The sequence below is a fragment of the Gossypium hirsutum genome, chromosome D08 (genome assembly GCF_007990345.1).
Source record: "Gossypium hirsutum isolate 1008001.06 chromosome D08, Gossypium_hirsutum_v2.1, whole genome shotgun sequence".
Taxonomy (NCBI): Eukaryota; Viridiplantae; Streptophyta; class Magnoliopsida; order Malvales; family Malvaceae; genus Gossypium; species Gossypium hirsutum.
In genome coordinates, this window is record NC_053444.1 from 12,336,807 (window position 1) to 12,358,613 (window position 21,807).

At 36.3% G+C, this 21,807-nt stretch overlaps 3 protein-coding genes and 2 non-coding genes across 6 annotated transcripts; 2 read left to right on the forward strand and 3 right to left on the reverse strand.

The window, feature by feature from the left end:
* Nucleotides 1-1,135: 1,135 nt before the first annotated feature.
* On the forward strand, nucleotides 1,136-9,890 carry LOC107913458 (homeobox protein LUMINIDEPENDENS). Of its 2 annotated transcripts, none has more exons than XM_016842057.2 (13): nucleotides 1,136-1,588; nucleotides 1,689-1,716; nucleotides 1,956-2,086; nucleotides 2,330-2,682; nucleotides 2,763-2,856; nucleotides 2,942-3,035; nucleotides 3,941-4,070; nucleotides 4,145-4,196; nucleotides 4,285-4,313; nucleotides 4,412-4,497; nucleotides 4,932-5,363; nucleotides 7,684-8,195; nucleotides 8,744-9,890. In XM_016842057.2, the coding sequence occupies exons 1-13, from the start codon at nucleotides 1,415-1,417 to the stop codon at nucleotides 9,638-9,640; spliced, it is 3,012 nt and encodes a 1,003-aa protein (XP_016697546.2). In that variant the 5' UTR covers nucleotides 1,136-1,414; the 3' UTR covers nucleotides 9,641-9,890. The 2 variants fall into 2 exon arrangements, with proteins under 2 accessions (XP_016697546.2, XP_016697536.2); XM_016842047.2 differs by having other exon boundaries at nucleotides 1,187-1,588; nucleotides 4,403-4,497.
* An 884-nt stretch (nucleotides 9,891-10,774) lies between these two features.
* On the forward strand, nucleotides 10,775-14,786 carry LOC107913473 (metal tolerance protein C1). The gene is made up of 12 exons (XM_016842074.2): nucleotides 10,775-11,297; nucleotides 11,389-11,458; nucleotides 11,594-11,691; nucleotides 11,872-12,008; nucleotides 12,110-12,225; nucleotides 12,743-12,839; nucleotides 13,281-13,365; nucleotides 13,563-13,625; nucleotides 13,795-13,900; nucleotides 14,041-14,186; nucleotides 14,259-14,350; nucleotides 14,444-14,786. The coding sequence occupies exons 1-12, from the start codon at nucleotides 10,941-10,943 to the stop codon at nucleotides 14,562-14,564; spliced, it is 1,488 nt and encodes a 495-aa protein (XP_016697563.2). The 5' UTR covers nucleotides 10,775-10,940; the 3' UTR covers nucleotides 14,565-14,786.
* On the reverse strand, nucleotides 14,748-14,825 carry LOC121220655 (small nucleolar RNA Z155). Its single transcript, XR_005917874.1, has one exon. It is a non-coding gene; the product is annotated as a small nucleolar RNA Z155 (small nucleolar RNA).
* Nucleotides 14,826-14,891: 66 nt separating this feature from the next.
* On the reverse strand, nucleotides 14,892-14,989 carry LOC121220654 (small nucleolar RNA R41). Its single transcript, XR_005917873.1, has one exon. It is a non-coding gene; the product is annotated as a small nucleolar RNA R41 (small nucleolar RNA).
* Nucleotides 14,990-16,033: 1,044 nt separating this feature from the next.
* On the reverse strand, nucleotides 16,034-16,918 carry LOC107907782 (uncharacterized). The gene has a single exon (XM_016835101.1). It carries the CDS (start codon nucleotides 16,916-16,918, stop codon nucleotides 16,034-16,036), a length of 885 nt encoding a protein of 294 aa, XP_016690590.1.
* Nucleotides 16,919-21,807: the final 4,889 nt, after the last annotated feature.

Genomic DNA, 21,807 nt, shown 5'->3' on the forward strand with positions numbered 1-21,807 from the left:
TTACCATATTATGAGTGAGAATTCATAAGGGGGTCCACTCAATGGCGTAAAAATGATAGTCGATACCATGCTCATGATTGAAGAAAAAGCCACCTCAAATGTACCAAAATTTGAGATTTATTTGGCATAAGCAGACCTTTGAACAACCTCAAGATGAATACACACGTGAATTGTTCTTTTTCAATGTCACTTACGGAAGTCTTAATAGTTTTGAAGTTGTCCTCCAACATCCTATCTTGATCTAACTACCCCTAGACTTTTTCGGTACCTTCCCTAGTTGTTACTCGCATGTTGCGTTCCAATTGGCACTCGCCACTGGGCCTGTAACGACTTCCTTATTGACCAGTAGATCGAGTTGTAAACCAATATCCTCGAGTGTAATTGTACACTTACCGCAGGGAAGATGGGATGTGTGTGTCTTCGGTCTCCATCTTTCCACCAAAACATTGATAAGTGGGGATCCAATTTAGTCCCCCTAGCATGCGAGCCATGTATAAAAATCTCGTATCTCGCAAGTGTCCACAAATGGCAACCGATGCACTCTCACTTAAATTGTATATTTATGTCTCAAAAATCTGATCTTCAGCCTGAGTATATAAACATAAAAAATTAATAATCTTAACAATATAATAATTAACTAATTAAAATTTAATAATTTAATAATATTTTCTTCCCATTTGTAATTGAATATTGGAGATATGCTTGTAATCCAAACGAATTAACTGGTTTGCTTTTTTATAAATAAGGAATAAAATACGAAAAGAATAGGATTCAAAGAAAGATTTAAAATGAAATTATTGAGAGAATTAAGAATTAAGAATTAAAAATTGAGAATTGAGTTTGAGTTGAAAAGAATGAAGTTTGGAGGCATTTATATAGAAAAAAAATATGACTGTTGAGTATTATAATAATTGGATTTAGCCTGAAAACGTATCCTATAAAACGTATTTTCATTTCTCTAAAAAAAACACATATTCTTATAAATATATAAAAAAAACGGCCTTAATACTTGAATATCTTAAAAATTCAGCATATTTCTTTAAATTGGCCTTTTTCTTTTTCTGAATATTAAATTACATTTTAGAAAAAAAAAAGTAGGTCTAGAGTAAACCATACGCGCGCCCGCGGTAATTTCAGCGCGTGGTTGATGCCTACAAAGTTTTTTTCTCGGGGCTTTACTATCCTACCTCGTCTGTACCCTTATTCGCTGCTCTCTCTATCTTCTCAATTCGATATTCTTTCTCTAAATTGCAAAACCCTAACCCTAATAATTCGTTTTCAATCGAATAATAAAAAAAGTTAATTACTTTTTAATTATTTTTGTTCTCATAATTACTGATGCCCTGAACTCCAATGCGAGGTAGGCATCGATCTGGTGCGTGGAGCTTAGAGTTATCAATCTGGAGCGTAGGTGATGGATGTGTTGAAGGAGAATCTGGCAGAGCTAGAGATTGGGAGCACCGTGGAGTCTATTCAGAAGTTCATAGAAATTCAGAGGGAGCTCTTCCACAGCCAGATCGACCAGCTTCAGAACGTTGTTGTTACACAATGCAAACTCACCGGTGTCAATCCTCTCGCCCAAGAAATGGTTCGTCATTCCAAAATTTAGTTTTTTTCTCCCTTTGGTCAAAGTTGACAAAAAGAACCTCATGTATAAAATTTTAAATTCTTTATTTACCATTTTGCAGGCAGCTGGTGCTTTGTCCATAAAAATTGGTGAGTATCTGCCAAAGTTGCTTTGTGGGGTCACTTGAGATACTTTTAGGAGCTACTTTAGTATTTCCTAGCGAAGGCATGGGTGTAATTGTGTAATTATTTTGAGATTGTTAGCTTCAGCTGATTTCCTTTGTGGTTATTGATGTGCGATTGTTTCCTAATGTAGAATGGGTGATGTTCTATGAATTAGGACGTGGTTTTTTACATTGCTATCTAAATTATCGAATAATTTTTCCCAGGGAAACGACCAAGAGATTTGCTAAACCCTAAGGCTGTAAAGTATATGCAAGCTGTTTTTTCCATTAAAGATGCGATTACTAAGAAAGAATCCCGTGAGATTAGTGCTCAATTTGGCGTTACTGTCACACAGGTATATATATTTAATAATTGATATCATGTGTAGTTTTTAACATTAATTCTTGTCCATTTCTTCTGGCCAATGATGTACAAGATATTAAGAAACGGTTTGCAGTTATTTTAATCGATCGTCGTGTAGAAGTAATGTAAATTCAATTATCTACTTCCAACTTTTTGTTATATAGCAACATGCAATTGCTTCCCATCATACTGTCTTCCAGAGAATGCCTTTTGATTGATTAATGTTAAATTGTAGGTGCGTGATTTTTTTAATAGCCAACGCACTAGGGTGAGAAAGCAGGTTCGGCTGTCAAGGGAGAAAGCGTTAAGATCTAATGCTTGTAAAGAAGCAGAAGATGGGGTGCTTCCAACTGGGTCTGAAGCTGTTATACCAGTTGAGCCAGTTCCCTTAAACTCTGTTGGCCCTGTCAGTTCTGAAGAAGCACCATCATGCTCGACACAGGACGATTCTCTTACTGGCATAGACGAATTGGATAAGCATTTTGTTGAAAACATATTCAGTAAGATGCATAAAGAAGAAACATTTTCCGGGCAGGTGAAACTGATGGAGTGGACCTTGCAGATACTAAATCCTTCAGTACTATATTGGTACTTATCAAGGAAACTTAATGCAGTCAGCATACTGCTGCTTGTGTTCTTTGATTTAGTAGTGTCTCTTTATCTTGCAGGTTTTTAAATAAAGGTGGTGTGATGATTTTAGCAACCTGGTTGAGTCAAGCAGCTGTTGAAGAACAAACTACTGTTGTCTTGATCATCCTCAAGGTATAAATAGATTATATGCAGATGATTTATGTGTTCCTTTATTGGTAACTTTTTACCAAGGTTACAGTTAATATTTGGAATGCAGGTTCTTTCTCATTTACCTCTACAAAAAGCACTTCCCGAACATATGTCCGCCATACTGCAAAGTGTTAACAAGTTGTGTTTGTACAGGTTTTCAGGTATGCATTTGTTGGTTGGAATTTAATTCTTCTGCTTTTTCTTCTCTGTGTACCTTATCATTGTGTTTGTCTCAGTGTGGTTGGATCATCTTAGATTTTAACCAATGTGTTATTTCTGATAATGATTTATGGCCCTATTGAAACGTTCATATTTTGCTAATGTTGTGTTAACTTTTCTGGTCCAATACTTTGTCCACCCCCCTCCCCCCAACACAAATCTTTGAAGTTAATTGTTCAGAGTGAAATGCTGGGAAGACTAATGCCAACAGTCTCTCTTGCTATTGGAGTCCATTTTAGTGGCTGCTTTTGGTTTCTTACTTTATCCCTGATAATTGTTTGAGAAGAAAGGGAAACCACTGATGGAAAATCCGAGTGGATATAGTTTTTCTTATTGGTCACTAAGGCTTTGCTTGTTAGAGTGGAAAGAAAATTGGAATGATGGAAAATTGAAAGGGTAGGAAACTAGAAGGATGGAAAACATAATTTTTCTTTCCATAGGTGTGCTTGGTAGGAGAGATGGAAAAATGGAAAGAAAACTACTTTTCTTAACTTCCATTGCTTGGTAGAGTTGAAAAATGGAAGGAAAGAAATAAAACATTTGAAAAATGCATAATTTTGAACTAACATGATCATTTCTCCTATTTTCTTTCCTCTCACTTTTCTTCCCAACCAAGCTTACTCTAAATTTATTTTCTTCCTACTTTTCCATTCCCTCCTCCCATCCCTCCACTTTCCACTTAACCAAGGACACCCTAATTGTTGTCTAGTTGAAGTACAATATGTGATAAGAAATCCAATTGTAGATAATAATCTTCATTTATGGTGAAAATAGTTTTTCTGCTGAGCTGTATTTATTTTTATGCTTTGTGGTACCTTGGATCTCATTTATCTGATTTGAAGATCAGACATATCAAACAGGGCAAGGCTTTTGATATCACGGTGGAGCAAAATGTTTGCTAGAAGCCAAGCTGCGAAGAAACCGAATGGTTTGAGGTCCTCTACTGAAACACAGAATGAGATGTTGCTGAAACAGAGGCAAGTTTACATCTGTCTCCTATATTTGCTTGATTTCTTTCAATTTAATGCCTATTATTGCTCTCTGACTACAGTATCAGTGAAATTATGGGTCATGGCTCGTGGCAGTCAAATGTTTACAATTCTGTAAGTATAGAAATTTTAAATAAAATGTGTTAAAATGGCTATATGATTGTTTGGCGTCTTTCCTAATAAATTTTTAATGGTCTTCCAGGAAGGAACTCTTGCAACCTCTAATGTCAGGTGTGGAATTTTTTTATATTTGTATCTGATGTTTATATGCTGGTTGTCATTCTTGGCATTTTGTAATGTGGAGATAATAAAGGTAATAGTTCATTCAGGAAGGAGTCTCCACAAGTTTTGAAACTGCTACCAGCTTCCATGGATGACTCCGCTAAGAAGAACCTCCTTGGTGTTTCGAGTTCTCGTATCCTTGTCATCATTTGTTATGTTTACTGATACTCCCTGTTCCCTCCCCCTTCTTTATTTACTTTTGGTCAGGTTACTGATAACTATATATTTTTTTACCTTATGAGAGGTAGGCTTGGCATCTGTTTTTCTCCCCAATTAGAGTTCAGAGTTCTTGTTTGTGTGGCAATTGTTTTTCGCCCTTAAAGACTTTGGATTTCTATTATCATTAATTTGTTTTGGGTTGGGGTGCCGGGTGGGGTGAGGATATGCAGGTTTTGAAATTAGAATTTTTCTGATTCAGTTACTGCTAGATATGATCCATCTGCTAGAATTTCTTTTCTGTCTATTCTTCTGTTTTACTGCTCCATCTTAATTAATTTAAAAATGGAAGATGGTGTATATGCAATTGTTAGTTCTTTTCTGAGTAGCACAGTGCCTTAGCTAGTCCAGACAGCAGGGAACGTAGGAGGGTTCAGTTAGTGGAACAGCCAGGGCAAAAAGTGGCTGGCAAAAACTCCCAAACGACAAGACCAGTACCAATTAGTCAAAGTCGCCCTATGTCTGCTGATGATATCCAAAAAGCAAAAATGCGTGCTCTATATATGCAGAGTAAACATGGGAAAACTGGTTCCTCCTCTAATGGGATGAATGAAGTGAAGAGTGAAGGTCTGAACAAATCTTCACCTTCTAAGGCCAGCTTTTCTCGGCCAGTTTCTAAAGTTCCCTCCCACCCAGCTGAAGAACAAAAGAAACCTGTAGTACTTCCCCCCAAAACTTCTAGCAGGGTGGAAACGTCTCTTGATCCGAAACAGCCTGTGGCTTCAAAGGAGTCTCCATGGGAGAAATGCCAGAAGGTCAAAATCCCATGGCACATACCACCAGGTAAATTTGCGTTAGTGTATTTCTTTAGTTCCTTTTGCTTTCTGTTAATACCCTGTTTTAGACGGTAGTGAATGCCGTTTAAACATCCTTAATGGAGGAAGTTTCATTTTCCATCCCATTACTTTCAATCTTTTTCCCTTTCTATCCTTCTTTCCCAATAGGAATGGTTAACAACCCGAAAACCTTTTTTCATTTTTTGCTCGATGGTTGGGAATTGGTTTTGTTGTCTATGCGCTTTCCCTTTTTATCTAGAAATATCAGAAGTAAAAAAAAATTACAAATATCTTTCTTGATATGTGATGATAATTGTACCGTCAAGGTGGAAATATTCCTGTTGAAATTTGAAAATGTTAGGATTCTGATTTACTGTATATATTGATTTTTGGTCTATTTCAAAAGTTAGTTTCTGTGCCTTGATTGTTTTTAATTTGTTTTTAGCATCGGCACGTTGGCGAATTGTACATCAAAAAGGTATACCAGAGAAAATGAAATCATTGGTTTAAAACTTTAGTGACAGCTAGTCATGGTAGATAAATTTTCAAGAATCTTTTGCTAACACAGTGGTTAGTCCAATCTCTACCAGGTTTTCATTATCAAACTATGGAGATTGGAGTATTCTTTTGCTTCAATAGGATCATGCTGGCTGTTTAAAATCAGTGCCTTGTTCCAAGGCAGATGTTGCCAAAAGGCTGTTGCTTGACCAATAAAAGTGCGGTCATTTAATATATTCTTCTAAGGGTTGCTCAATTGAGATTGATTGAAGCCTTATAGAGCTTCACTCTTGAATGACTAGTGTTTCAAAGGTGTAATTATCCGACTAATTGCTATAAGGGTTTTTCTTTTATGCTATTAACTTGAGATCTGGATGCTAAGGAATTGATATGGTCAAACTGTTTTAGATGGTAGTGAATGCCGTTTAAACATCCTCGATGGAGGAACTTTCATTTTCCATCCCATTACTTTCAATCTTTTTCCTTTTCTATCCTTCTTTCCCAATAGGAATGGTTGACAACCCGAAAACCTTTTTTCTTTTTTTGCTCGACGGTTGGGAATTGGTTTTGTTGCCTATGCGCTTTCCCCTCTTTATCTAGAAATATCATTGATATGTGATGATAATTGTACCGTCAAGGTGGAAATATTCCTGTTGAAATTTGAAAATGTTAGGATTCTGATTTACCGTATATATTGATTTTTGGTCTATTTCAAAAGTTCGTTTCTGTGCCTTGATTGTTTTTAATTTGTTTTTAGCATCAGCACGTTGGCGAATTGTACATCAAAAAGGTATACCAGAGAAAATGAAAATCATTGGTTTAAAACTTTAGTGACGGCTAGTCATGGTAGATAAAATTTTCAAGAATCTTTTGCTAACACAGTGGTTAGTCCAATCTCTACCAGGTTTTCATTGTCAAACTATGGAGATTGGAGTATTCTTTTGCTTCAATAGGATCATGCTGGCTGTTTAAAATCAGTGTCTTGTTCCAAGGCAGATGGTGCCAAAAGGCTGTTGCTTGACCAATAAAAGTGCGGTCATTTAATATATTCTTCAAAGGGTTGCTCAATTGAGATTGATTGAAGCCTTATAGGGCTTCACTCTTGAATGACTAGTGATTCCAAGGTGTAATTATCCGACTAATTGCAATAAGGGTTTTTCTTTTATGCTTTTAACTTGAGATCTGGATGCTAAGGAATTGATATGGTCAAAGCAAATATGTTATGATTTTGGAAGCAAATCTTGAATATTTTGAAGAGTTATTGTTGTATTAGCAAAATATGCTAAGGAATTGATATGGTGCTATAACAAAACAGTAGAGAAAATTTCCTGTGATGCTTCCATTTACATGCTTTGCTTCTTTCCAGCAAATTCTTCTTGATATTATAATAATGATAATATTAACAAGAACAGGTTTCTTCAATCTGCCTGTAATGTTCTCTGTATTCTAAGCCAGTGATAGTAATAGAGCAATTTTTTATTTGATAATTAGAGTCGGTTACTATTGAACTATGATACAATCTTCAGATATAAAGATAGTTGAAGGTGGCAGATAATTAGACTCAATTGCGTTTGATGTTCTTCATCTCATCTCATCTCATCGTTTCGTTTTTATTTTCTCTCATAATGACCTTCCCAACTAGCCAATGTGTAAGACAACTGAACAGCTAAGTCTTCCTCACAGATTGAATTTGATATTCTCACACTTTCTCTCTCTAAGCTTGTTTTGTTAAATCTTCAGTTTCTTCTTTTTGTTGGAGTCACACGAGTCATCTCACTCTTTAATTGTTCTGCGGGGTTTCAGACTGTTGTCATTTTCTTTTTCTGCAGAAGTAAAAATCAACGACCTTTGGAGCGTTGGTGCTGGTGAGAGTAGCAAAGAGGTTCATGTGCAGAAAAACAGAAACCGTAGAGAGAGGGAAACTTTCTATTACACGAACCAGGAGATACCCTCTAACCCCAAGGAACCATGGGATCGAGAAATGGACCATGATGATTCATTGACCCCAGAAATCCCAACTGAACAGCCACCTGATAATGAGACTGAAACACAGGTTACCCACGGTGAACATGTTAATGGTGCAGCTACTTTGGAACCTTCTACCTCCCAAACTGGTGGTGCCGTTTCAGCTGAGCCAGATCTTGAGTTGTTAGCTGTACTGCTAAAAAACCCAGCTCTGGTTTTTGCCTTGACTTCTGGCCAAGCTGGTAACTTAACAAGTGAAGAAACAGTGAAGCTGCTAGACATGATTAAGGCTGGTGGGGCTGATACTGGTAATAATGTGGAAGAGAAAGTTGAAGTCTCTCTTCCATCCCCAACACCATCGACCAATCCTGGAACGGTGCGTGATATAATAGGCTTCTACCAAGAATTTATTTTCAGTTTCAATAGGGGGATCCACATTTCATACAAAATTAAAAATGAAAACTACATGTAGGAACCCGCATTCACTGAAAAAAACAATATAATTAATCTGGTGGAAAATTATTATAAGGCTAAAAGTATGAGAGAATTTAAATAGAAAAATGGAACCAATTTAATCTAAAGATATCCACATGGGGAAGAGCGAATGGTTTATATAAATCATCGATGGATATCTTCGACAGGCATCCAGATATGAAGACGTGGCAGATGGTATGGAACAGGTTTTATCAGGCCATGTGGGTTCAGTTTTATGGATTGTCTGGGAAAAGTCAGGAGGCATTCACTTTTGTTGACCTGGCCTAAGCAACTATATTTCTGCACCTCATTATCATTGCTACAGTTCAGGATATACATCCAGGGGATCTGTGATTTTGTGACATCATTTTTTTTACATGAGCATGATATAAGTAGGCAAATTATCATTGTTTTTTAAATTTGATCTTAATGTATATGTTTAATTTGCAGAGTGGATGGAGACCGGAGGCAGTCAGGAACCCTTTTTCACAGCATAGTCAAATGGGAAACAGAGTTGCTCAAGCTTCTGTTGGAGTTGTCACCCCAATTCCCGTTGCTGAACGGCTTTCTGCCACTGGCATGGCGGCACCACAACAAGAAGCAAATGGCCTTTCATTAGCTCAACAGCTTGCAGCAGCCATGGCAGAGTTATTGCCTCAATCAAATGCCACGACCCTTGATAAGCGACATTCTCCTAATGTTGCATTTTCAAACCATGGTCACCCTTCTAATTTGCCGGCTTCCGATATAGCCTTAACCATGAAAAATCCATCCCTTGTGAACTCTTTAACAAACTCATCAGCTGCAGCTGGTCCTTCGATGTGGGTCGAAACCATGAATGTGAAAACCGCAGCGATCTCCATGGCACCGCATATACCTGAAAAGGTGCAAACTTCATTTTCTCCGTCTCCATTGATGCCAACATTGACACAGCTACAACCACAAGTTCCCCATGCATCTGATCCATATTCAACTAGACCCCCAGTGGGAAACTTAGGTCCAATGCCTGATCCTTGGAGAGGCAGACAGAGTTTGGGTTCTAATCTTCATTCACAGGCTAATCAAAACAATTATAATGCATCATCATTTGGTGGATCTATGCATCCCCAGTTGCGAACAGACCCTCCACGGGAGGGAAAAGAGTATGCGGGTAATGAAGGTTTTGAGTCATGGAGTCCTGATAATAGTCCAAACAGGTCATCAGAGTATGTTGCAGGAAGGAACTACATGGAACCCAGAATGAATTCTGGGTGGAACTATAGAGCTGATAGGCCATCATGGCAAGGAAATTCATCTGGGTATAGAGACCCGAACAGACAGGGAAATAGACGGCGTGACAGAAGATGACGACGAGGCAGGCTAGCTGCCAATGTCGGCCTTCGGGTTCAGAAACCCAGGCTTTTCGTCCACAGTGGGTGTGTTCTATAATGATAAAAAATATTTGGTGGGTGTATGTGGAAACTGGAAACCCAATGGGACAAGCGGGACGTCATTGTATGCTGGACACTACAAATGCAATTGCAGCTTTCTGGATGTTCAATTTGATAAGCAACACGAAAAGAAACAAAAAAGAAAAGAAAAAAAAATTGCCAGTTTATTTCAGGGACTAATAGTTTAATTTAACCGTGGCTTAGACTGGGCCATTTTTGTCTCAAGATGTTAAAATTCGGTTGGACTTGTCATAATTTACCCTAAAGGACGTTAGCCTAGGAATCTGTTGTAATCAATCTCGCAACTCGTGACTCGTAACCAAATCTCAAACGGACATGGAAGTTAAAGATCGGACGAGTGGGGAGCATGTTGAAACATTTTCTATTGGTTTGAGAGTTCTGGTATTTGGTAATTAAATTCAGAATCGATGGGTAAGGCTTTGTAGAACTATTTTATCCAACATTTAGACATTTGGCTCCGGTGGCGTTTTGAGACATTGGAACTGATCCTAGACTCGAAAGAAAAAAAGTTAGGAAAATAACCTCTTTTGACTCTTTCAATTCTATTATTGAGTAAATTGGTCTGAATGCTTCAATCCTCTGTGAGAAACTAAGAATAATTCATCATAATATTAATGTTTTTCATCAATTGTACATAATTTTAATTGATATAATAAGAAATTTAATCTTTGAAATGTTGCAAGCTAAATTTGTTGAATTGGGCCAAATTGACAGAATGTGTAAATGTTGTAAGTTAAATTTGTTAAATCAAAGATCAAATTGACAAAATGTATAAACTTTGAGCACTAAATCTGTTACTATATCATATAAAATATGTGCAATTCACGAAAATTTTAACATTGTGATTAATTGTTTTTAGTTGCTGGCTTTTAAAATTGATAAAGATTGAATTTTCTGGTTTTTTCTTAGCAGGACTGATTTGCTCAATATTGAAATTAAAAGGAACCAGAGAGATCTTTTTACCAAAAAATATTGTTGTTGTGGGCTGTGTGGCCATTTATAGCCTACAAATTGATGCGTGGACTAAACGCTGGCGAACTATAGTAATCAAAGATCTGATATGAAGGGTGGTTTATGGTATAAAAAACTCACCAATCAAGCACCGGATTCCTTCTCTTCTCTATAAAAACAAATGAGTTTCTGAAAATTCAATTTTCTTTCACAATAATTTTGGAGCAAAAACCGCTGAAACAAGGATGGGATTCAGGTTCCAAAATCTAAATCCCATGTTCAGATCATACCTCTCTAGACTCTCTTCTTCACCCAGAAATCTACACCCCAACCCTATTATAATTCAGTCCCTCAATCCCCATTTTCAAATTTACCCTCGGGTCTTCTCTGATAATCCCATTTACAACATCCCCAGACGGTGGCATTTGGGTCATTCTCATGGTCACCATGATCACCACCACAATTTGACCAAGGAAGGCGAGAAAATATTTCGCTTGGGTCTGGGAGCGGATATCGGTTTAGCTACTAGTAAAGCTTTAACTGGCTACTTATCTGGAAGTACCGCCATCATTGCCGACGCCGCCCATTCGATATCGGACGTGGTAAAAACATAAGTCTTGTAAGCGGTTTATTTAATTAATTGAATCTTGGAAGTCGAGCAATTTAATTTTTGCTTGCTGGTGTTGTTTGTAGGTTCTTAGTGGAATTGCTTTATGGTCGTTCAAAGCCGCAAATGCGCCCAAGGACAAAGAACACCCATATGGTTACTTATGATTGTACCTACAAGCTACTCCATTTTCCTTACTTTTGGTCATAGTTATGAAATATGAATGTTATGCTTATAAGATTTAAAAAAAAAAATTATTAGGTTTCTTAATTGTCCTTGTTTTATTCTCAGGACATGGTAAGTTTGAAACTCTTGGAGCTCTGGGAATTTCTTGTATGCTTTTGGCTACTGCTAGTGGAATTGCTTGGCATGCTTTAGAGCTCCTAATTGTATGATTGGTTTTGTCTTTCTTCCTATAACTTATGGTTGAAAGAGGATAAGAATAAAATAGAACTCAATGTTAAAGGGGAAAAAAAAAACTGAAATATATATTGATTGATAAAAATGGGGTTGCATTTGGATTGAAACTAGATTGGACCTCACAGTAAGTTAACCTTCTCTGTATACAGGGGTTACTGTCCACTGCTCCTGAAGCTGTTAATGGTCATTCATTGGTTCACGGGCATAGCCATCATCATGGAATTGATATGGATCACCCTATTCTAGCTTTGAATATGACCATTATAGCAATATGTATTAAAGAAGGGTATTGAGCTTCCCTGTTGGCTTTATTCTACTTTCGTTTCTTTTAACTTCTTTTTTTGCATGTCTGATTTCTGGTATTGATTTCTATATGTTAAAATGCAGGCTTTATTGGATAACAAAAAGAGCTGGGGAAAGGCAAGGTAGTGGATTGATGATGGCAAATGCATGGCATCACCGTGCAGATGCGATTTCATCGGTAGTTGCACTTATTGGGGTTGGTAAGAAGGCTTCTTTTTTGGCTGTATTATTGTAGTTTTCCTGTTATGAGCTTGGTAAGCAATGGGAAATTAAATCCTTGCTTTAAATTTAATGATAGCTAATGAATATAGGCAGCTTTAGCATCTTTGCTGTTCTTTATCTCTTAACTTTGCTGATTCAAGTTGTGCTAATAATGAAAATAATTTTTTTTCTTGGTTAAGAATTTTCTGATTGGTTAATTTTTCTATTTTATTGGCAAAAGTAAAGTACTGAGATTTACATGACTCCTTCAGGTTCATTTTACCTTTAAAGTCTCTATCTCTCTCTATATATATATTGCGTTGGCGGGTTGGTTGTTGTATACGTACTAAACGAGTTTCACCTCCCTTGTCTGTCTCTCTCCCTTGAATGTTTAAGTCTCTTTGTGTGGATTTCCTTAAATTGAATTGTATATGAGTGATTTGTGTGGATTTCCTTAAATTGAATTGTATATGAGTGAACACTGAATGACCTTATGCCTTGTCCATGGTGATCTAGGAGGCTCTATTCTTGGAGTAAAGTTTTTAGATCCTCTTGCTGGACTGGTTGTCTCAGGAATGATTCTAAAAGCTGGGCTGGAAACTGGATACCAGAGGTGCATTGCCTGTTGCCTCCATCTCTCTTATTGTTTGCTTTGTTGTGGTGTTATTTTAAGATTTTAAGCTTTCACAGCAATTGCAGCAATTCAAGAGGTAAATGGTATCAATCAGTATGGAAATAGTCAAGCATACTGTTTACTTTAAGGTCTAAAATGTCAATGGCATCAATCAATACTAAAAATAGGCTTTCTTTCTTTTCGTTTTTGGCTGAAAATTTGGTATATTTAATAAGCTTTTGCATTTATTTTACTTATTTAATACCTGTGTTTTCATTACAGGTTAATGTTATCATGTTCGTATTATCTTTGATTGATTGCATTCAGCATTCTTATGTCACCTGTTTAGTTGTGTTTTAGCATTCTTATGACGCAGCTATTGATTATAATGACATTTATCTAAACTCCGTAATTGACATATCATTTTGGGCAACTTTGTAGCGTCCTTGAACTCGTTGATGCTGCCTTACCTACAGAACAATTGGAGCCCATAAATCAAACAATTCTACAAGTTAAAGGAGTCAAGGTAACTAACAAAATTTGCTTGCATATCTGTTAATAGCAGATACTGCTCTAAATGTAAAATAAATCTCAGTAAATTCACGTAATCAGTTAACGTATCATGATTTGTTGGCCTGTTGCATTTGGTGAAATGTACAACTGAGTTATTCTTTTTTCTTTCTTGGCAACCTTCATTAATAACTTGTTCAAAATTGTTTGTAGGGATGCCATCGAATGAGAGGAAGGAGAGCTGGTTCTAATCTGTACCTTGATGCACATATTGTGGTGAGTTTTTAGCATATTTTTTACTGCCAATGAGTATTGCAAAGAGGGCATGATTGAAAAGTATAAACTTCGCCTAACTTTTGCTAAATTGAGTATATGGTCTTTATTGATTTGGCTATAAAATATCGCCTATTACTAAGTAATTTTCTCTTATTCTTCCAACCCGCAGGTTGATCCCTTTTCTAGTGTTAGTACTGCCCATGGCATTGGCGAAAATGTTCGTCACCAAATTCATAAATCCCACCCCGAAGTAACCGAAGTTTTCATACACATTGGTATGTTACATGATTAGTTCATCCCTAAACCAACTTTTCATTGTGGTAGTCACATTACCTATGGGCTGTAAAAACACTGTTTGCATTTCCAAATTGTTGGCTTAAAGATCAACTCTCTTTTTTCCATTTCGAAATTGTAGATCCTGCCTATGTAGAGTTCTCCCCTGATGTAATGGACCAAAATGAAGGTTTGAAGACAATCACGGAACAGAATAGTAACATGTCTGTCGGTGAAGGGAATGTTCAAGCAATTGTTTCTCATATTCTCTCATCAAAGTTTCCAAAGGTACGTGTGTCCTCTCATTATGTTATAAACAAACCTGATTTTAAGCTCTCAAGGTTACATGAATTCTTGCAGAAATTTAAGGTCGAGCGCATCACCCAACACACCTTGCAAGGGAAGATGGTACTTGAAGTTGAGGTTACCATGCCACCAGAGATTATGATCCGGTAAACAAGCTTTCCTTCTCGTTTTAGATTCATAATTTGTTCAGATTTTGCCTTGGAGGTTCAAATTCAATATAAATGTTTGCCTAAATGCAGCGAAGCCATGGACACAGCGAAGGAAGCAGAGAAGGAGATAATGAAGGCAGCTTCAAACATTGTTAATGTCAAACTGCAGCTGAGATTGGGACGCCCAATTCCACAATTCAGATATATTTAACAAAACTTCCAATATTCAAGAAACCAGATTTCTCTGCCCTACCCTTAAACCTAGTTTGCTTTGCCCTACTGTTCCCCTCTTTTGCAAAATGTGAAAGAAAAAAGAAATTACTGTTGCTATAGGTATATCTTGATTTGCTTACAAATAAAAAGGAGATGAAAACTGATATAAAATTAAGAGCCAAAATGATCAGATAATTGTAGTCTGAATTTTTTTAGTCTACATTGTATTGTTTCAGAAAAGGATATCATCATTTCAATGGCTCTGAAGCAGGTAATAATATATATTTTCATAAATAAATAAAAAGACAGTGAAGTTGAAGCGAGGAAGAAGGCTCAGAAGGATCCATTGGTGATTTTCTAATCACAAAAGGGCGAAAAAACCCCCTTCATAAAATAGGTAGTTTTCAACATCACAGCCTCCCCCATCTTCTGTTATTGAAAACAAAACCAGAAAAAAAGATAATCAAAGCTTCAGAAATTCATCACTTGGAGAAGAAAAAAAAATGTAAAGAGAGAGAGAGAGAGAGAGAGAGAGAGAAGAAGAAGAAGCGATTCCACGGCAATTGCTTCAGCTGCGGGCGTAACTATAAATAGAGAAAAATTGAAAATTAGGGTTTAGGGGTTGCGTTGGTGAGGGGCATGCTTAACTTCGATTCTCGGAGTCGGCGGATAGCTAATTGGGTTTGGGCATTGAAGGGATCCCTTCATAATCTGAGCTTTAGCTTCTTCGTAGTTAAAAAGCCCATTTGTTTATTTTATTTATTTAATTTTGAAATGGACTTTTTCTATACAATAATCATTTTAATTGAAATAAAATATTTAATATTTTAATTATGTTTGATAACCATTCTAATTTTTAGATTAATATAAAATTTTTAATAAAAAGAAAAAAAGGTGTTGAATAAATAATTAGATAATTACTTATCGCTTAACATAGAAAATATTAAGTTGAATTTATTTTAATTAAAAATTTAAATAAATTATCTTTTTAAAAAATATTCAAATTATCATATTTATCATTTATTCAAAACTATCCAAAATAATATAAAATATTATACTAACAATTTTTTTTTTGAAAATGCCAGCTGATACTATTAATAGAAAAAGAAAGCAATTCATTTATAGGCCTTAAAGACTAATGACCCTACAACTGTCCATCCCTAATTGATCACCAAAATAATGCTTTGAAACTCACAAAAACAAAACAAAAAGTAATGGAAAGCACACAGAACAGACACAAACTTGGAAATGAAACCAAACAAACTCAATCTTAACAAAGAGAAAAGCCAAGCCTAGAATCCCATTCTTCTCTAGCATTTTAAGCAACATCATTTGTGCATCAGCAACTCAAGAGACCGATTACCCACGAACAACCAATTTCTGACCTTTCAAGCCCCTGTCTTTATCAAAATCCTCGAGTTCATCGGACAGACCAATCGTCACAAAGTCCGGACTCAACTAAACCAGTTATCCGCCATCATCTCTGCCACTCCTATCGCAGTTCACCAGTCCTTCCACTGCACGCGGTACTTCCTCCATCCAGTATAGGGGGTTATCATATCTCCATCCTTCCATCGCCATCCCATGTACCGCTTTATTGGCTTCCCTCGGTACAAATCTAAAACACATTCTTCTAAAATTGGGTGTTCTCCCATTGATTTCTTGAATCATACTGCTAATACATGATCTATCTTCTTTTGTAGAGTTTAGTTTTCTAATTACAGTTAGCGCGTCTCCCTCAACACATATATCTTGAAAACCTATTTCCTCGGCCATAGTAACAGCCTGCAAACAAGCCATTGCCTCGGCTATAACCGGATCTGAAATATTCTCCCATGAGTAAGTACACGATGCCATCACCAATCCTTCTTTATTCCGCGCAATGACTAGTGAACATGATCTTCGAGAATGTTGATTAAAAGAAGCATCAAAATTAATTTTTACAGCATCATCAACAGGTGGTTCCCACACAAATCTTTTAGTCTCTTGCCTATTCTTCAATATCTCACCCATTTGCGTTATTTCTGAATAATAAGCATTGATAAACCTCACAATTTCATGTGCTCGCTCCCTTATCCCTTCATGGGAAATTCTGTTGCAATTGTACCAAAGAGCCCAAAAAGAAATAGCTCTGATTTTACATGCTTCATTACTATAATTCTCAAACTCTAATGCTAACCATTTTTTCCAATTTGATTCTCTGTTGGTAGTTGAGTTAGTCACCCCCAACTCCCGCTGTACCTGTTGAGTAAAAGTGCAATCCCGAAAAAGATGGCTCACCGTTTCCTCTTCTGCTCGGCATATTGGACAGAGCGTATCCACCACAAGCTTATGGGCTCTCAGGTTATGCATCGTGGGCACAAATTCATTAACAACCCTTCACATATGTATACGAATCTTGGTTGGCACATTAAGAGCCCACATTTTTTTAAAGAACTGAAATAGAAATTCATGTTGTATAATAGAATCTTTCATTGTAATTAGCCATTTATATCCATCTTTGACTGTATAAATCCTTGTATTATTGTCTCTCTAAATTAACGCATCATGTGGTTCATTGCTTGCCAATGGGATCAAAAGAATTCTTTTCAGCTGCTCCTCTCCAACTAATAAACAAATAGCATTTTGCTTCCAGGTAACAGATTCCCTCTCGATTAATTCAGACACCTTAGAATATCGAATATCAATATTCTGACAGTGCACCCTACCATTTTCAGGCCCTGGCAACCATGCATCATTCCAAATATTTACTATAGTGCCGTCCTCAATTCTCCAACCCACCCCCTCCTCAAGGAGTCGTCTAGCTCCCCAGATACTTCGCCAGATATACGAAGGGTAAGAACCTAATCCTGCACTCATGAAGTCCCCTCTTGGGAAATATTTTGCCTTCATTACTCGTGCAAACAAACAATTAGGCTGCGTAATAATTTTCCACCCCTGATTCGTCAATAGGGTCATATTAAATGTCGATAGTTCTTTAAAACCCAGCCCCCCTTCGCTTTGGGGACACACATATCACTCTACTTGCACCAATGAATGCCTTTATTGGTTTTTGAATTCGCCACCAAAACTTACACATTATGTTCTCAAGTTCACGACAAAATGAAACTGGAAACATAAAACACTGCATCGCGTAGATCGAAATAGCTTATAAAACGAACTTTAAAAATACCTCCTTACCCCCGGACGATAAATAGCGCACATTCCAGTTATTCATCATCTTAACAAAACGTTCTTTAATTCTAACAAAACATGTTTTTTCCTACGTCCAACCATTGTTGGCAATCCCAAATACCTCTTTGGATTATTAGAAATTTGAACTCCCAAGATTCTCCTCACTGATCCTGCATTTCTTGTCCAACGTTCCCACTGAAATAGATTAGAGACTTGTCAAAATTAACCAACTGTTTCGACACTGTTTCATACTCATTGATAACATTTTTTATAATATTTGCACCCTTAATCGATGGCTCTCTAAACAACACACTATCATCAGCAAAAAATAAATACTTCACCGAAATACCACTTCTCCCCACCCTTGCCCCAAAAAGCTTCCCTTCCCTCTTGGCCATGTCAAGTAACCGCGAAAACCCTTAAGCACAAATTAGGAACAAATATGGACTTAAGGGATCTCCTTGCCTCAACCCTCTTGTAGGCCAGAACTCATCCCCATATGCCCCATTAATCACCATTATATACAATACACTAGTGACGTACCTCATTATAAGTGATATCCAATCCTCACAAAAACCCATTCTACTCATCATTTTCTCCAGAAAACACCACTCCACCCTATCATACGCTTTTCTCATTTCGAGTTTTAAAGCAAAGCCACCATTCAAAGTCCATTTTCTTTTTTTGAAAGAGTGCAAGATTTCATATGCCACAAAAATATTGTTTGTGATTTTCCTTCTTGGCACGAACGTCCTTTGGGTGTCATCGATACAATAGTTAAGCATCCGACGAAACCTATTGACTAACAGCTTCGAAATAATTTTATATGTTACAGTATAAAGACTAATAGGTCGAAATTGACTTGTAGTTTTTAGTGAATTCATCTTAGGGATAAGTACAATGTTTGTATGATTCACCTCTTTTAAATTCCGTCGACCATTTAATACATCCAAACAATGTATAGTAACATCATCTCCTACCACATGCCAATACTTTTGAAAAAATATTGCAGGAAAGCCATCCTTACCCGATGCCTTAAGAGGAGTTATGGTTGTCATTGCCTCAACAACCTCTTCTACTTTAAATTCCATCATTAAGCCCTTCCGTAATACATGGTGATATTACCGAGAGTAATCTATCGCAGTTGCTAACCTCTTTTAACGAAAACAAATATTTAAAATAGCCTGTAGCAATTTTAGATATCTCATCAAAATCTTTAACCCAACTCCCAGAATCACTCTCCAGCCCCTTAATCATGCTCTTTTTTTTTCGATGCACTCTTATGAAAAATGCTGTGTTTTTAACCCCCATCCGAAACTAGTTGATTCTCGCCCTTTATTCCTAAAATAAAATTCAACTCCAGTTTAATCTCTGTAATCTCTGCCAAAACTACATCATTAATCTCATCTGCACTTAATTCAAGTAGTTTAGAATTTAAAATTGTCGTTCGTCGCTCCTTTAATACTTTTTCATTTTTTCCCAATTGCTCAAGCTTACTCCATCTCTTTTAACTTCACCAAATTATTCTGCTCAGTCGAGTTCCAACCACTTTTAACTCTCTCTTCAAAGTCATTATCCAGTATCCAATCAATATTGAAATGAAATTGGTACTGTCTTTCCCTAAATTGCAAACTCCCATCCCCATTTGTATCCACAACCACCAGGCAATGATCAGAAAAGCTATGTTGCAAGTGGTTCACCGAATACCCTGTAAAAAGTTCCCACCATTCTGGATTAGCTACCTCTATGTCCAGTATTTCCCTTATATTATTTCCAGGCAACCTACCTCTCTTCCATGTGTATCATTGCCTAGAAAAACCCAAATCGCTCATCTCGCAATCTTCTAGCACTTCCCGAAAAGCAACCATATGTCTTTCCTCTCGAATTCTTCCCCCTTGTTTCCCAAATGAGAACAGAATTTCATTAAAATCTTCTAGAATCAACCATGGCTTATTATTCTCGCACTTCAGATACTTTAATAACTCCCACGAATCTTTTCTAGCATGCTCCACAAGCGCTCCTTAAAAACTCGTGAATCTCCATATTGCCATATCATTCCCTCATCCTCCTCCACTTTAATATGGGACTTTGAAAATTTTTTTAATGATATATTTAACCCCTCTCTCCACCCTAACGATAAACCTTGTCTCATCCTTTCCACATCGACATCAATTCCATACTCAAACCTACATTGCCGTATAATTTTCTCCTTACAATTCCTAGTAACCTTTGTTTCTATAAGAAACAAAATTTGAGGCCGAATATGTCTCAACTTATTTTTGATACGTCTAATGGTTCCGTGGCTGCCCCAAACCATAAACATTCCAACTGAGGATTTTTATTGTGCTCAGTTGGCCTGCTTGCTTGTAATAGCCCGATTTTAGGCTTAGTCGGAACAGTGGTTTCGGGACCACAAATCCGACGAAAAAAAAATGTAATGGCTTGAATTTTCAGAGGTGTCGGAACGGTGATTCGAGATCACTAAATTCGACAAATGGGTAGAAAATATTATTAATTTAGTAAGTATAAGTTAAATATGAAGTTAGGAAAATTTTTGAAATAGTGAATAGTGCACTAGAAATAAATATTAAAATAATTAGAACCGAAATGAGGTATCAAGACCTCGGGGATTTTAAACTGAGCCATAAATATTTTTATAAATATTCATGGAGTGTTAAAAAGTTAGTATTAAAGTTTCGTTAAGAAATTTTAAAGTTCCGATAATTAATTGAACAAAAAGGACTAAATTGTAACAAATGCAAAATTTTGGGAAATGATTAAATAGCTTAAATGATAAAAGGAAGAGGGCTTTAAAGGCAAATAGACCCAAGGTCTATTTGGGCTGGACGGTAGAGGCATGAAATTAGCAAGAAAGTAAGGAGAATTAAGGGCAAAATTGGAAAATTGCAAAATTTGCTTAATAAAGTTAGGACCCAAGTGGAATTATCTAGATTTCTCTTCATTTTTTCTGAATTCTCATCAGCTAAAACACCATGGAAGGGCTTCTTCAAGCTGGTTCTTCATATTTTTATTACAAGTAAGTTCAATTCTTGACTATTTCTTGAAATTTTTGTATTTTTATGACTTTTACAACTAGGCCCACTTGTTAAATCCATTAGTTTTTGATTTTATGAAAGAAGTTGAAAGTTGATATGAATATGTGCTGGAAGTATATGATGATTTAGCATGAAATTAGAGCTTTAAATTGTTCATATGCTGATTTTATTGAAAGAATTGAATAGAAAGTGAATGTTTGGGACCTAATAGTAAAAGAGTTTGAAGATAGAGTTATATGTGGAAATTCTGAATTTCAATAGTTGTGTAACAACTTATAATGTCTAGTAAAGTACTAATTGAGAAAATTAGATTAATTGAGGGGTTAATTGAGAAAGGACCGAATTGTATAAACTGTGAAATTTGGGGCAAAATGGAAATCAACATTTTGCACTAAAGCAGTTTTGGACAGCAGCAGTAGTGTAACTTTGAAAAATCACCAAAAATTGTAGAGATTGAATTAGAGGATGAATAAAATATGAAACTAAAGCTTATTGAGTCTAGTTTCTTATAAAAGAAATTATGTGAGCAATGGAATTGTAAATCATGAGATATAATAGATTTTGTGAGACAAGGTCAGAATGAATTCGGGTTCCCCTGTTCTGACTTTGGAAAAATCATTAAAAATTGTACAAAAATGATTATGAGTTATATTTTATATGGTTAGAATCCTTAATGAGTCTATTTTTAGAAGAAACAAGCTAAAACATCATCCGAATTCTGTACAATGAGATAATTAATTTTTAGTGAAGAGTGGTCGGAACTGTCAGACAGCGAAACAGGGGAAACTTTAGAGAATAAACTGTACTATTTGGCTCAACCAAAAATTATGAAAATTTTATGGTATGAAGATATGTGAGTCTAGTTTCAGGGAAAATTAACGGATCTTAATTTGGAGCTCTTTAGCTCCAGATAAAAATAATTTAGTGACTCTGACTCGGATAAACAGCTTTGAATATACATGTTAGTGAATATTGAAATTATGGTTAATGTTGTTTAAGTGTGTTATACAC